The sequence below is a fragment of the Harpegnathos saltator genome, unplaced genomic scaffold (assembly GCF_003227715.2).
Source record: "Harpegnathos saltator strain DR-91 unplaced genomic scaffold, Hsal_v8.6 scaffold117, whole genome shotgun sequence".
NCBI lineage: Eukaryota > Metazoa > Arthropoda > Insecta > Hymenoptera > Formicidae > Harpegnathos > Harpegnathos saltator.
The window spans coordinates 1,065,456-1,080,296 of NW_020229892.1; the positions used below are offsets into that span (position 1 = coordinate 1,065,456).

The 14,841-nt window shown below is 48.1% G+C and overlaps 1 protein-coding gene across 1 annotated transcript in view; it reads left to right on the forward strand.

Annotated features, from left to right (window-relative positions):
- HGTX (HGTX homeodomain transcription factor) overlaps positions 1 to 14,841 on the forward strand; it is a 37,312-nt gene extending 22,471 nt beyond the window's left edge. Inside the window, exons 4-5 of the mRNA XM_025303547.1 lie at positions 12,572 to 12,710; positions 14,828 to 14,841. Coding sequence (XP_025159332.1) covers positions 12,572 to 12,710; positions 14,828 to 14,841 — 153 coding nt within the window. The remainder of the gene's footprint in view (positions 1 to 12,571; positions 12,711 to 14,827) is intronic.

Here is a 14,841-nt window from a genome sequence, read left to right on the forward strand (position 1 = left end):
CGATTCAACAATTTTCGGCGGATAAGAAAAAAATGTTATCCTCTGGCATACATTTGTTAAATATCATCGAGATGCTAACCTAGCACAAGAAATCGTGAAAACAACATTTCGCGAAGCGAAAAATATTTCTGAAATTGCACAGTCGTAATCATCCCCTCGAAAGCTGCGCGTCAAAGTAAGAGCGGGATATTTAACAACCATTCCATCCTTGCGATTATGTCGCGAAGAAAGGAAAGGAGAGGTTACAGAGCCAATAGTAGGTTCGTTTCGCATTTTGCGACGGTTACATGCGCTTCAACGGATCCGGTTGTCGTTAGTTGCCGCCACGACGTCGACGTCGTCAACGACATCGCCGTCATCGTCGTCGTCGTCGCCGTCGATGAAATTGGCAATGATATCCGTCGCATGATTTAGTTAGGGTCCCCGCCCCGTGAACACCGAGCCAAATGCAACGCGACGCGACGCGACGCGTCGCGACACTCGAGGGCTCTTAGCGTAAACGACCCCCTCGGTTCGCATGTGTCCCCCTATTAGAATCTAATACGGCAAAGTGAACGCGGAGCATTTGCGAGTTAAAGACCGTGGCGCCCTTGTTTCGTAGTCGCCCTCCATCTCTCTCTCTCTCTCTCTCTCTCTCTCTCTCTCTCTCTCTCTCTCTCTTTCGTATCAGAGCGTGTATCGCGACGAGGAGAACAAGAGATAACGGGCAACTTCGGGGCAGGCGGGAGGGTTGAACGGGCTGGCGAAGAGCGCGAGAGCGAGCGACATCATGAGGCTGCTCGACAATGATGAGAGAGGCAGAGATAGAACGCGGGAGATAGAGTGAGTCGGATGGGACGCTTGTGTGTTGGCGATGGCATCGACCGTGAATCAGGGGATTAGATACTTTCTTGTACGAACGAGATACCGAGGGTGTGGTAGTCGCGATTCATCGCCGCGACGAAGAATCAACGACGCGAGAAGTCTCTCTCTCTCTCTCTCTCTCTCTCTCTCTCTCTCTCTCTCTCTCTCTCTCTCTCTCTCTCTCTCTCTCTCCCTCTCTCTCTCGCTTTCTTCATCGAGGCGACGCGAAATTGCGGACGCGGTGGGAGAGAATGTTTGGACACTATAATTTCGCTGAGCCAATCGATCCTTTATCTCCAACACGGCGCAATCATTCTGCGAGTCGTCCGACTCCATTATCACGCCGCGGTTACTCGAATTTATAATTCTGCGCTCGTGGGAAAGTCGCTCATAAATTCGTCCGACAAACCATCCCCGAAGTAACCTCCGGTTTCGAATCGTTACCTGTGTATTCTCCTCTCGACTATCATTGGAAAACACTCGTAGCGCATTGTGTTTGCTCCACGATTATCTCTCTCACGATTATCCGCATCTCGTCGAACTCTTTTTCTCTCTCTCTCTCTCTCTCTCTCCTTCCCACCCTCCCGTACTGTTACTTCCAAACAAAACATCCTACACCGTCCCGAGTTAATTGAAAACAGCAGCATCCCCAACGCATTAAACATGATATCAAACTACATGTCGCAAACGGGCTCTCGGGCCTACGATGAGGGGGGCTGCGCCTCCTCGAAGAGGCGAATAGGGGCTCGTAGGGCCGTCGGACTTGCAACGAGGTTCGCAACGTGCGCGTTACGTATCCCTGTTTGCGCCGCGCGACGGAGGTGGTGTTGGTGCTGACGGTGGGTACGGTGGTTCGTCGTCCAGGCGAAACGCGCGGCTACCGGAGGGGACCGGTGGGGATCGCAGAGGGCCGAGAGGTGCCGAGGGGGAGCCAGGCCGAGTTGTTTACGGCGGAGTAATCTGCTCGTCGACGGATACCAATATCGATGACGTCAATTAGTACGAGGCGGAAGGCCTCTCCTGCCCGCTTCTCCGCCACCGCCATGTATCATCATGCCGGTGTATGTACGAACGGAGCGGAACGGCGCGGCTCGGCGCGACTCGACGCGGCGCGGCGCGGCGCGGCGCAGCGTGGTGTGATAAATCACGGCAGCAGGCGGCGTTCCCTTCATTCACCTCCCACTACTACCATCAGGCCGCACCACGCCATACCATACCATACCATACCATATCATACCATACCATACCATACCATACCATACCACACCACACCACACCACATCGCGTACCCTCGAAATTGGCCCACATGTACTTGACTCCATAATGCCCGCGATTCTACCGGGTTCGACTCGACCTAACTCGACTCGGCGTGGCTCTCAGCCTGGCTCGGCTTACTTTCTCTCTCTTTCCCGATAGAAGCGGCGACTTTATTTTCCGACCAAAACCTGCTAGTTACCTTCCTGGCTGTTGTTGCTCTGCTCCTCCCTCCCTTGCCCCTTTCGCGACCCTGTATCACGCCTTGATTCATCCGGTTCTCTCTCTCTCTCTCTCTCTCTCTCTCTCTCTTTCTCTCTCTCTCTCTCTCTCTCTCTCTCTCTGCCTTCTCTTTCTTCCTACCCTGCCAGCGATACGGTCTCGTCGAGATCGCCGGCTCGGAATTATATCGGGGTGTATACACGGGCGCCCGAGACGCCATTATGTTTTATGGGCCGCGTAATTGTATGGGCCGACCTCGGGAAATTATTAGGAACCTTTTTCCGGGTGGGCCAATATCTCGATACCAGCGTGAAGAGAGTAATGTCTCGGTCTTGCGAGCGCAAAGTTCCATCGATGGCGACTACGACGACGACGACGACGACGACGACCGCTCACCGATTATCGATAGGGACAAATCGCGCGACGGCTTGATAAACCGATCGCTTTTGTGCGCGTCACGACGCACGCGATATAATCGCTTTTCGATGGCACCGTTTAACTTTCGGCATTCGATGGGTGTTCGCACCGATGTGCATTCCCAAAGTGCGCACATCGCACATTTCGATGGCCTGCACTTTCGCGCAAAATGCACGGATGTCCTTTTTCACGACGACGCGATGATAAACGCGACGCGCCGTCCGTTGACATCGCGAAAGTACGCGAAGAACACCGAAAACACGAGGGTGTATCTCGATATACAACCACTCGACTTGATTTATCACAGAAGCGAAGAGGGTAGAAAGTATTCGGGAGTATTATATGCGATTATAATTCTCAATTTAAGAAAGTGAAGGGAGAAATGTATGAAGCAAGGGGTACGTATTACGAGAGAGAGAGAGAGAGAGAGAGAGAGAGAGAGAGAGAGAGAGAGGGGGGGGGCTGTTTGTACTTTTAAATGTACGCGGAGTATATAAGAAAGATCATGAAGCAGTTTATTTACCGCGCCGCGGAGATCGTTTCGGCTGAATTCAAATTGACACGTGTTCATCAACGAGTCAGTCGACCGGCTGTGTCCGAACGTCTAACGATATTCTACATAATGCGTTTCTTGTCGAAATTAGCGGCGTTACGCGTTGGCATGTCCGTTCCTTCACGTACACGTGTCACGCGCGCCGTACGTTTCCCCAAATTCGCATTAGAGTTGAACGTGGTACTCGCAAAAAGCCCATCCCTATAACGAAGTCAGTCGACTATTATCGCAAAAAATCTCGCATCATATATGACTTATGTTTTACAAGCAGTTGCGGATTTTTGCGAAGAAAGAAATGCCGTTTCGTGATGAATGAAACTTTCGCTTCTGATTAACGCGAGAACCCTCAGCGTTTTATCGCCGAAAGAAGTCTTCCTCGCGACGAGAATGAAACATAATGGGGGAATATTAATACATATGTATTATATGTACCGATGATACTGATACATTGATCAAATTTGATCGGGGAAACACTTCGTAGGAAGGCGGGGAGGGGGTGTTAGACACGGGATTATTCGGCTCCCCTCGGTAGCCCTCGCAGACTGCTTCAATTCTGCCGTTCTCCCCATCGTGGGCGCGCGAAATCATTTTTTCGAGGATTCTATAAGATCGAGCAAGCGTTTACGACCGGCAAACAGACAATGATATAAATTTCGATCGCGTTCATCGCCGCCACGAACCGACAACAGCGATCGCTGAATATTTATAGGGACGTGAGAGATTTTAGACGAGGTGTGAATCATACCGGTGATTTAGGCTGTCGTAAAATGTATAACGTATCGCCCCCACGTTCGCGAAATAACTTTAATATTGCGAAAACTTTAATATGCTTATAAATAATAATTTAAATAAATAACATGTATAAGTGATAATAATTAAGTCGTGTTTTCCACAGTCTCATTATTATTTCTTTTAATTAATTAATTAATTAATTTCCGTTGGAAATTTCGATAGGATGTGGATATTTCTTATTGCGTGAAATAAGTAATAAATATGATAAACGTAATCAAAGATTCATAAAGTTATAAATGTTCATCAAATGATTATATATGAATATCTTTAAAATAGATCATAAATTTCGACTCGGATCTCTCTTCAGACCTCATTCTTGATAAATTCGTCAATCGTTCATTAAAATCAGAAATATGACGCATAGTAAATGATTTCACATACTTGGAAATATGTGATGCGTCGTTGCTCACGTCCTGACATTCCGCTTCCTTTATCACAGCTTCCTCATCCTGGCTGCTTTGTCGCACAAGACACTCGCGTAGATACGATTCGATCGGAGAGAGAAGCACACGTTAATTAACACGGTACCGACGAAAATTCGACTGAATATATTTCAATAGAGTTGACGAGATATTTTAATCACCCGACGGAAAATATAATTAAAATATCACATATACATAATCGCGTCGAGACATATGCGCCGCTCATTGTCCCGAGACGCAATAACTCGGTTAGGCACGAAACACTAGACTAGATCTTACCAAAACAATGAACAAAAAGAGCTACGTCGTCTCCAGCCCAACCACCACTCAATGATGTGTACGTCCGGTCACTGCGAGAGGTCATAACAATCAATATTATGAAAACATTCCGAAACTTTCGCGGCTATATATCTACGACTAGACAAACCTATCAGAAAAGTACATATTACAAGCATCGCCTTTGTAGCATTCGACAATTGTGATCAATTAAATGTTGGAACCATTATTTAACGTTGTGTTTCCGATCGATTCGTATTTTTGCGAACTATTGAGTGCCTGGCACGAGAAATTGGCTATAGAACAGAATACAGAACGCAAAATATCGGAGACGGAACTTATTCTTTACATTCTTTAAATTTCTATATTCCACCGAAATTTCCAACGCGAATGAAAACATAACAAAGGAATTATGAGAATAGAAAATTCGTTGCCTTATTTATGTATTATTTTTCGTTAGAATATTTAATATTTACTTATTGTATATGTTCTATCTGCAGTTGATTAAATTATGTAATTAATACATTTATTTATTTATTTATTTGTTGAAATTAAGAATAAAGATTTAATGCAGATAGAATATTGAGATAATGAAATATTACATAATTCTTAAATTTTATTTTTATAACTCTTAAGTTAAATTTAATCTTAACTCCAGGAAAAATGATAGATAATTATTTGTAACATCATATACATAGGATAATATAGTCTGCATGGCGTAATATTTTGAGATTGATTTTTCTAGTTCAGTAAAATTTGCAACGTTAACGTAGAACCAAAATTTCGATTTGAAGATTTTCGCCATTACGAAAATACGTAAAAATTGCGAATAAACGATATTCGAAGAAACGTGCAAACTGCGTGCCAATAAAATCCTCAATTTATCAAATCTTTTTTACGCCTAAACTTATAGAATCCCCCTGTGTCCCAAGCGCGAGACGTCACGTGGAAATTAAATAGGGAGTATTTTAATAAACGCGGGCGCCTCTCTCGATGGGGACGATGGCATAAAGAAGCAACAATTCTTTGCGCTATTAAGACGCACAGCGAGCGGGAGAGTGCCTTACGGGGAATAAGAGCAGCTGCTCTAACGAGAAGATGCTCTCGCGGAGAAACTGCATCTGTGAGCTAACAACTATCGAAAGTCAACCGACGTAATAAACTGAGTGCAAATAAGGACAATGTGATAAAACAGCCTTTTATAACGAGTTTCGTAGCTTTCGCTTTGAAACATTCGCTTGAAAAGGAATTCAAGCGCCGTGAATTAAAATATCTAGCGCTCGAAAGTGAGAGAGAAAGTAAGTTTGCACTGTGGAAAATGAACTCATGAAAATTGAGAGGAAGTGCCGGGGCACCTGTATTACGTATGCCACTCTCACCGAAAGCCACGTGTGATAGACGCGGACTAAGAAGACATTAACAATCTCGATTGCATGTCGCGCTTTTCATTTAACATTTCCGCGCATCGTTATCTCATAATCCGCCACTTCATAGCAGCGCCGCGGGTATCGAGATCGAATTACGAGGACGAGAATTCCCTTGCCGTGCGGAGGAGCGGATTCCTCGACGCATCCTGCTGAAGAGAGAAAGAGAGAGAGAGAGAGAGAGAGAGAGAGAGAGAGAGAGAGAGAGAGAGAGAGAACGAGAAAGAGAGCCGTAAAAATTCGCTGTGCTCGCGCGGCCGTCGCGAAATTTGATTCCGAAATAAAAATAGAATATTGGGGATAACGCGAATCGGTGAAGCCATTTGATCTCCGAGCGGGTCCAAATGGGTGGTTGGGGGTCGGGGGGGTGTGCGAACAGGGGGCAAGAGAGGAGAATATGGGGGCTAGGAGGGGGGAGAGGAAACATATCGATATGGGGAAGCGCTACGGCAACGGAATACAGAGGAGCGCATTATCGCCGGCAGCCAACTACCCTTCGTCGTCCCGACCACCCCCTCCGACCGCCGCCCACCCCCTCGCCCATCCGCAAAGAGATCGCATTACTTATTACTCGAAGAAACATTCTGCTCTGAGCACTCTGTAATATTGCGAGTCCCGCGGAGTCCCGCGATTACTCCGAACCGATTGACGATCGCGAAATCGCGGCCGCGTTCTCGATTCGCGACACCCTGCGCGATTCAAATCGCTCGAGGGTTGCGCGATGAGCGAAAACCTTTCTACCTCCTCCCCTCTCCTCTCTCGAATGTATAAATATATATATTGCGTTTATACATTCCCTCTCGTCCCTGCCATTGGCATATCTCTAACGCGACTGAGGCTGCGGAGGACTAAACGAAAATTATACACGCGACGAACAAGTTACTGTAACTTAAACTGAAAGTATCGATATGGACATGCAAGAGTTTACAGTAACGTTGGACAAATGCAAATTGTCAGGGTACCATGATAGAGGGAGGAAAATGATATCGAAGAATGATATCGCGGTAAAATGTTGCGCGAGGCGTTCGAGTCGATTTCATATTAATAACGAAGCGGTAAGTCGAGCGAATCGTTTCTCTCTGATGAGAAAGTTCCGCGTTAGATATGCTTTCACGACGACTGCGCGCGATTTCCATGGAATTAAATCGAGTCGCAGTGAATATCTCAAGTTTCTTCGCGTGTGTCCTTGTAAAATCAAATCTCGTGTACGTACGAGAATAAAAGAGCCGCCGTATCATTTATATCGATCGCGCCGGTTATCGCCGGTTTAATTATTCACTCCGTCACTTTTGACGGGCCGACAGAAACGCGTCGTCTCCGTCTCCGTCACCGTCGTCGTCGACCTGCTTTACGACGAAGCTAATGTAACATGTGACACAAATATCGAGCCTGCGGCGGTTAACACTCTCGGTTTGATGGCATTTAGGAGCTCTCGTTACTCCACCCCGTCGGTGGGTTACAAATAGGCTGTCGCGTCACGCCATATGGCGTAAATGCAAATTTTATACTAAAAGAAGCCCGGCCAGTCAATGTGCGTTAAAGGGCATCGGTCGAGGCTCAATAGTTTTGTTTGCATCACGGATATCTCTCGCCATACTATCGTACCACATGCATCAACATGACAAAAGGCAAAAGGCAGGTTTTTTCGCCGCGGGACCCGTAACGCCTCGCAAAAAGAGGTATTAATACGCCCGTGCTCCGTTATCTTACAGCACATTTCGACGGCCAGAATTGACGAAATAAGCACACGCGTAATTCCACGAGCCAACTGCTGCGTCTGCCATGCCGATTTTCTCCGTTGCGCTGGAGAAACGTATGTACCTGCGCGCATCGCTCGTCGGTGTTGATCTCTCGACATAAGTATAAAGTTACCAGAAATTATTTTCATCATACGCATCGTATGTCTTTGCAGTCATACATCGTAATTGTTAATTGTTCGAGGAGAAAGCGAGGATGTTTTACAAATATTCCTCAGGCAAAGCGGTATTTGTATCTCAAATATAAAATTACGTAGCAAAGAAATATCTGAAAATTATTATTATTATTTCTTCCTTGAATAAACGACAGTCATGATGTATATGACTGAAAATTTCTAATGACTCTATATATCTGGTGAGCGCAATCAAAAGATCAACGTCAGCGAATGTATAGCCACGTTGCGCGCGTATCGTGATTATTGCAAAATTCAGAGTCGACCTGCGAGCGAACCGGCACGAAGTCGAAGTCCATGCGCGCACGAAAGGCGAAGGAGTTATAAGGATAAAATTCTTGCTAAACGCGCCGGGGCCGGCGTAATGCTTAACGACGCGTGCGGAGTCATGTGTGACATTTACTCGAGAGTTTTCCGCGTCATTGCGCGGTCCGCTTATTATTCAAAGGGTACGCTTTCATGTCGGTTCGCCGATAAATTTTTAAGCTCCGATGCACCTTTTATACGCGCCACATACGCGGATATGGATTTTAAAAAATGTTACGGGTGTTATATGTTCTACCTCCCCGTCGACGTGACGACGAGGCAGCGTTGATCTGGTCGAAACGACAATGGGATCGATTATGAGTTAGTCGTAATGGCGACAAACGCGAATATTGAAGATTAAAATTGGGCGCAGGGACGAGGTGGCAAAAAAATTCGACTCCCCCTCGTCTCTTTTAACCGAGAGAATGTATTTCTCCGTTTCGCTTGTCGTTCTTTTAATACGCCATATAATTCAATCGGAATACGAAAGTTCAGTCCCCGTTCTTGGCAGCGTTTCCGATTAATTAACTTTTTGGCAATCGACGTTAGCGAGAGCCTCCATAAGCGCTAAGTGCTCTCCATTTGCGACCCACGATCCGCTTTTCGCGAGCGAGGAATTATCGGACCGTAATTTATCGGCAAGAGACTCTAAAATCCGACGTGATTTCTTTCTCTCCTCCCCTCCCCCTGCCCCCTCCTCTCTCTCTCTCTCTCTCTCTGTGTGTGTGTCGAAAGCAAAAACGCGAGAACTGATTGGATCAATCAGTGGCGCCGATGACACTTCAAAACGAATATACGCGGCTTTAAACGAGAGACAGAGAAAGGATAGAGGGGGAGGAGGAGAACAATTTGTAACTGCAATCCGCAGTTTCCTTTCCCACGCATTTACATCGAAATCCGTTCCTATGCATACACAGTTCTTCCGTCTCTCCCTCCTACTGTTTATCTCCCTCTTGCAGTCACTCCCATCCCCTAACTCGCTCCTTTCTCGTTTCCCTTTGCGCAGAGGATATCCTTTCCTGTCGCTCATTTCTATCCTTCTCCTACCTTCCTACCTCGTTCCCTCTCATCTCATTTCCTCCCAAAGCTAGGCAGCCGACTCTTTTTCTGTCATTCTACGCTTCTTGTCTGTTCGCGTCCGCTTTTGTCCGCCTATGACGTTCTTTTTCCCCTACCGCGCTCTATCTTCTTCTCAACGTCTGCGCCTATTCGACTTGCTCCACTGTCTGTCGCGATGACTGTATCTTGCAGTCGATTGTCGTTGAAATAATCTTTCGAAAATAATATTTTCATTAGCACCAACACCGTGTTTCGCGGGGAACGTGTTCTTTGAGCGTGATGCTTCGTTTTTACATTAATTCGCGATACTTACGAGAATCGATCTGAGGATTCACGGCGGTCTTATCGGTTGTACCTCGCACACGCGAGGATAATCGCAGGAGCGAAGCGCGAATTTTCTCGCCAGTCCTTTCCCGAGAACTGAGTCACACGGCCGTGTAATCTTTCGCATAATAAATCGCCTAGACGGCGATGTCAGCGGAGAGATCAGATGCTATCGGTATTATCTGTTACAGAAGCGCGACGGGTAAGTGAGGGGGAGCGCGCAAGGACGGTGGGTGGACGACCGCGGAAATAATTCTCTCTCTCTCTCTCTCTCTCTCTCTCTCTCTCTCTCTCTCTCTCTCTCTCTCTCTCTCTCTCTCCTCTCTCTCTTTCTCTCTCGACAACCCCCGCCATAAGGGCTTTACACAAGTTACAAATGTGGTTTTGTATCTAGCTGCGCGGGACAAAGTAATGGGCTTAGATAATCCTGATTTAATAAATCGAACAGTTATGAGGCGAAACAGGATGGGAGGGAGGCAAGGGAAATACGTCGTTGACGACGACGACGTCGACGATGACGAAGACAACGACCACTACCACTATCACCACCACCTCCACCGTCACCACCACCACCGGCAGCCGTCCCTCCCCGCCGCCGTCGTTTCGCAACGTGCGCGTGACTAATGCGTTCAAAAACAAGATGGATGGATTCGCGAACCCGGCCCGGCCGGGACTTTCTTTGCATTTACATTTTCGCACTGTATCAGTCGCGACGATTTAAAGAATAACGATCGGACGGGCTTTGCGGCGCGCCCCAAATCGGTTTTTCATCGTTTCGCCGAGAAAGGGCGAATCGCGGCTGCGAATCGTTTCGGCTCTCTTCGCGGCTAAATTGCCCGGAGAAATTTATATCTTCGCATATATATATATAGATATGTGTGTATATACGATGTCTCCCCCGTGGTTTACTCTTTTTCTTTTTTTGGTATTTTTATTTTAATGGCTCGAAGATAAGAAATCGCGGAATCTGTTGCGAGCGCCATACGCGATTTCGATGAACTGTATATTTAACAACTTTACTTTGGAAATGGAACGCGTAACAAGTTTCCGCTCGACGGGACGCGGCGCCCGCGTTCCTGGAAAAGCGGGACGTCGCGTTCGGATTTATTAAGGGCTTAATGAAATGCTTTATCGTCTTTAAAGCTTGCTTTAGCAAAGTAAACAGGGTCGCTACTAATAGAGAGAAACTAGGTCGGCTCGCACGATCCCGAGGGAGAGTTCGGTAAACTTAGCATCAATTTTGATTGTCCTCAGTTTCTCCGATCCATTGAACGGTATCACGGAAATTGCGAGTCCTTGTCGACGGACGAATCTTGTTTATCGCGAGTGCGAGAGATCCTGTACCGAGCATATACGAATTCGCGGTCGAACTCGCGTGTCTTCTGCCAATTACGCTCGTCTCGCTTGTCACGAGACTCTCGCACGTTTTCTTTTCAACATTCACTTTTCCTAATTTAAGTGTAGACGCGCGATGCACGACATTACGCGATTTAGACGTCGCGTGATACAAAATGATCGCGAACAAGTCCTTCCTTTATCAGGCGACTGTATTTAACGACAACTTAAACGCACCAGCTATCTTTTCCCTCGCATCTCCCTCCTCTCTTTCCCTCACTTCGCCAAGCACCAGCACGAAATACAAATTGGACTTTCGTTGCGGGGCCGAACGGCTTTTTTACGTCCGGCGTTGCTGCAGTCAATCCCTGCAGATTGTCCATTCGCCTGCCTCTCCGTTATCTTAATTCCTCGAGTATTTTAATTTTCATCCGAACAGCCATTAACTTTTACGGTCGGCCGTTTACTTTTTAATTCGTTTACCGCTTCGCGCCCGCGCCCGAGCCCGCGCTCGCCGGGACGCTTATATCTTTAATTTAAGCTCTCGACTTGGCGGCCATTGAACAAGCCTGCGGATTGGGGTTGGATACGGAAGAGCGGCGGCGTTGGCGGTAGCGGTGGCGGCAGCGGGGGTGGCTAGAGGAGGGAGGAAGAGGAGGTGGAGGAGGAGGAGGAGTTTAGCGGGGGCCACACGCTGGCATGGATCGGGGGTGGTTTGTGGGTGCAATCGCTACGGTGAAGCTCCCCCGTGCTCCCCTGACACCCGTTACGTTAATTAAATACATTGTTGCGGGGACACAGACTCCTACTGTGTATCTCGAGTTTTATAGGTGCGGAGGGGCACCTTAAGTTAGCACCGTTTCCTGCCTCCCTTCCACCCGCCTCCACCTTCCGTCTCCGCGAGGAGAGAGGGAGGGCCAGTCGATGAATTTTCTCCGGGCCCTTTGCCCGTTAATTCAAATGTTATAGACGCCCGTTAGAGTGGAGCTCGGCGTATTAATCGAGAAGTCGAATGAACTCTCCGCGGGTGGACGTTGTGGGAGGACGTCGGCGTCGAAAGTCGGCAATTCCGGCAATTCGCCCGCGCGCGTCTCGCGTAAAAAAAAATAATAGGGATTTTCTTTCTTTCTTTTCGACTCGGCGTCTCATCGTTGTCAAACGTCGGACGCACCAATGTGCTCGTGAATATATCCGAAACTTATTTTCCATCTGTTTAATATTTATACCTCGACAGTGAAAATACCAGAGGAAACTCTGGCCGAAAGGATCGTGTTCTGTAATAATAAATTAAACCTCCGATGCACTCTCCGACGCAGACCGCATGTGCGATATTAACGGGTGCACCGGAGGATGGAAGATGCAAAGTATTTTGTCGTGTGACCATTCATGCGAGCGCCCGACTTTCGATTTCCAGGTGTGGTTCCAGAATCGGCGGACGAAGTGGCGGAAGAAACACGCGGCGGAGATGGCGACGGCAAAACGGCGGCAAGAGGAAGTCGAGGGCGTCGTCGCCGAGGGTGAGGACGGGTGCAGCGACACGGAGGCCGACGGCGGCAGCGGCGGCGGCGGCGGCGGCGGCGGCGGCGGCGGCGGTGGCGGCGGCGGCGGTGGTGGCGGCGAGACCGCCGCGAAGAGGCTGCGAAGGGAGCTCGAGCAGCAGTACAGGCACTGAGGGCCGCCGACGGGGGTGGCCCGGGGATACGCGGGGGTGCGAAAAAAGGGGAAAAGAGGGATGCAGAGGAGAAGGATAAGGCGTGGCCGGGGGCGGCGCGTCCCGGGGTTCCCCGCGGCTTCTGTTCGGAGAACGCGCGTGTCCGCTTCGAAATGATCGCGGAACGACCGAACGCTGGAGAGAGAAAGAGACAGAGCGACAGAGAGAGAGAGCGAGAGCGAGAGAGAGAGAGAGAGAGTGAGTGAGAGAGAGAGAGAGAGAGAGAGAGAGAGAGAGAGAGAGAGAGAGAGCGAGAGAGAGAGAGAGAGAGAGAGAGAGAGAGAGAGAGAGAGAGAGAGAGAGAGAGAGAGAGAGAGAGAATGAGAGAAAGAACGAGAAAGAAAAAGGGCGACGTACGTGTGCGGATGTACGCGCGAGTGTCTCCGCGTGTCTCTCTTCGTGATTTAGCCGGACGCTTAACGCGAAATCGCGAGTGACGGAAACATGAGGTGGTGGTCCGGGGAGGTAGCGAGTCTCCTTTGAATCGCGCGGAGAGCGGAGGATAATTTGGCAGTTTTTAAGGGTGCGAGGCGCTATTGATACTTGAAGACGCGCGCCGTTGTCTCGATTTCACCGGGTAAATTTTTGTTAAGCCGCTACGAACGATTAAAGAGCCGAGACGGATTTGCGAAGAGAAAAGAGGAGATTTCGAGTTAACTTCAGGTGGGTCCCATCATCCCAAACGAAATTTCAATTCGAGTCTGGTCTACATCTGGCCCGTCTCCTCTTCTCGAGATGTCCAGTGTCGAAAATTCGAAGAGAGTACACCGATTTTTCAGGGATCGAGACGACAATTCGCAAGCGCGGAGAGGCTCCGCCGGTCAGCCAGCAATTTACAATTGAATATGCGTTCGCACATTCCGAAATTCCGAGTTGTGATCGTATCTAAGACACGCGTTAGACCTCGCAACTGCTTCGCGAATGACCACAGCGTTTATCGACCCGCACCACCGACTCGATATCGCGACTTCGCCGCTTAGGCCGCGATCACGACGCGACGTTACGCACTGTGTTTGGCGGGAAATAACAGCAACGCGCAAACATTGTTAACACTTTCCCAGGACGACGTGTTACGTCCCACACGAGACGAAATCTCTCGATCGCGTACGCATATTTAGTCGCTCGCTGCGAGAGCACGCGGAGGAATCGATAGGAAGGGTTTGCCGAGCTGCTTACGCGATGGCAGATTAGTCGCCGGGGGCTTTGTTATCCATCCGACAAACAACGCACAGCAAATATGGCAAACAACGCGCGCGACGCGACGTCACCCGTCAAGAAGGTGTTAATGGATAACCATAAATCCAAGAGGCCAAAGGGCAATCTGTACGTTCACGAGCGTTCCTAACTAGTCGACCATTATTGAGAAAATTGTGCCGAGAGACTTACTCGTCCCTTAGTTAAATAAATGATTATACGTAAACGGCAAATTTTCACGGGGCTGATCGATGATCTTGTTTCTTTTCCGTGGTAAGTTATGCGAGATTGGGCCAAAAGCACTTTGTTTGAACTTTATAAATTCGCGGACACGACGAAGAAAAGTCAATTTTACGTCAACAATGCTGTTTAACACTCGGTTCATCCCCGGTGTGTGTGCTGCTATGTGAATAGTATTATCAGTTTGTGGAATATATTACCATTTAGTTCGTTTTCAAGACGTCTTCTTTTTTGTACTTTTCTGCCAATTCTGCGATTCCTTGATCGCGTGTTGAACAGCATTGAATGATTGCAGTTGAAGCAATTGCAGAACGATAATTCAATCGATCGAACTAACGACTTCGTCTATTTTACGAAGTGAATCGCAAAGCATCATGAAAATTACGTATCGCAAACGCGCGTCTATGCTGGCGAATTACGACGAGATCGACGACGAGTCGACACAAATGGACTTTGTATATTATGTAGATAAACGGTAAACGTGAATGTGATATCTAACGTATTTAATACGGCGTTCGGTTCTAGAGGCGCGTAAGTGA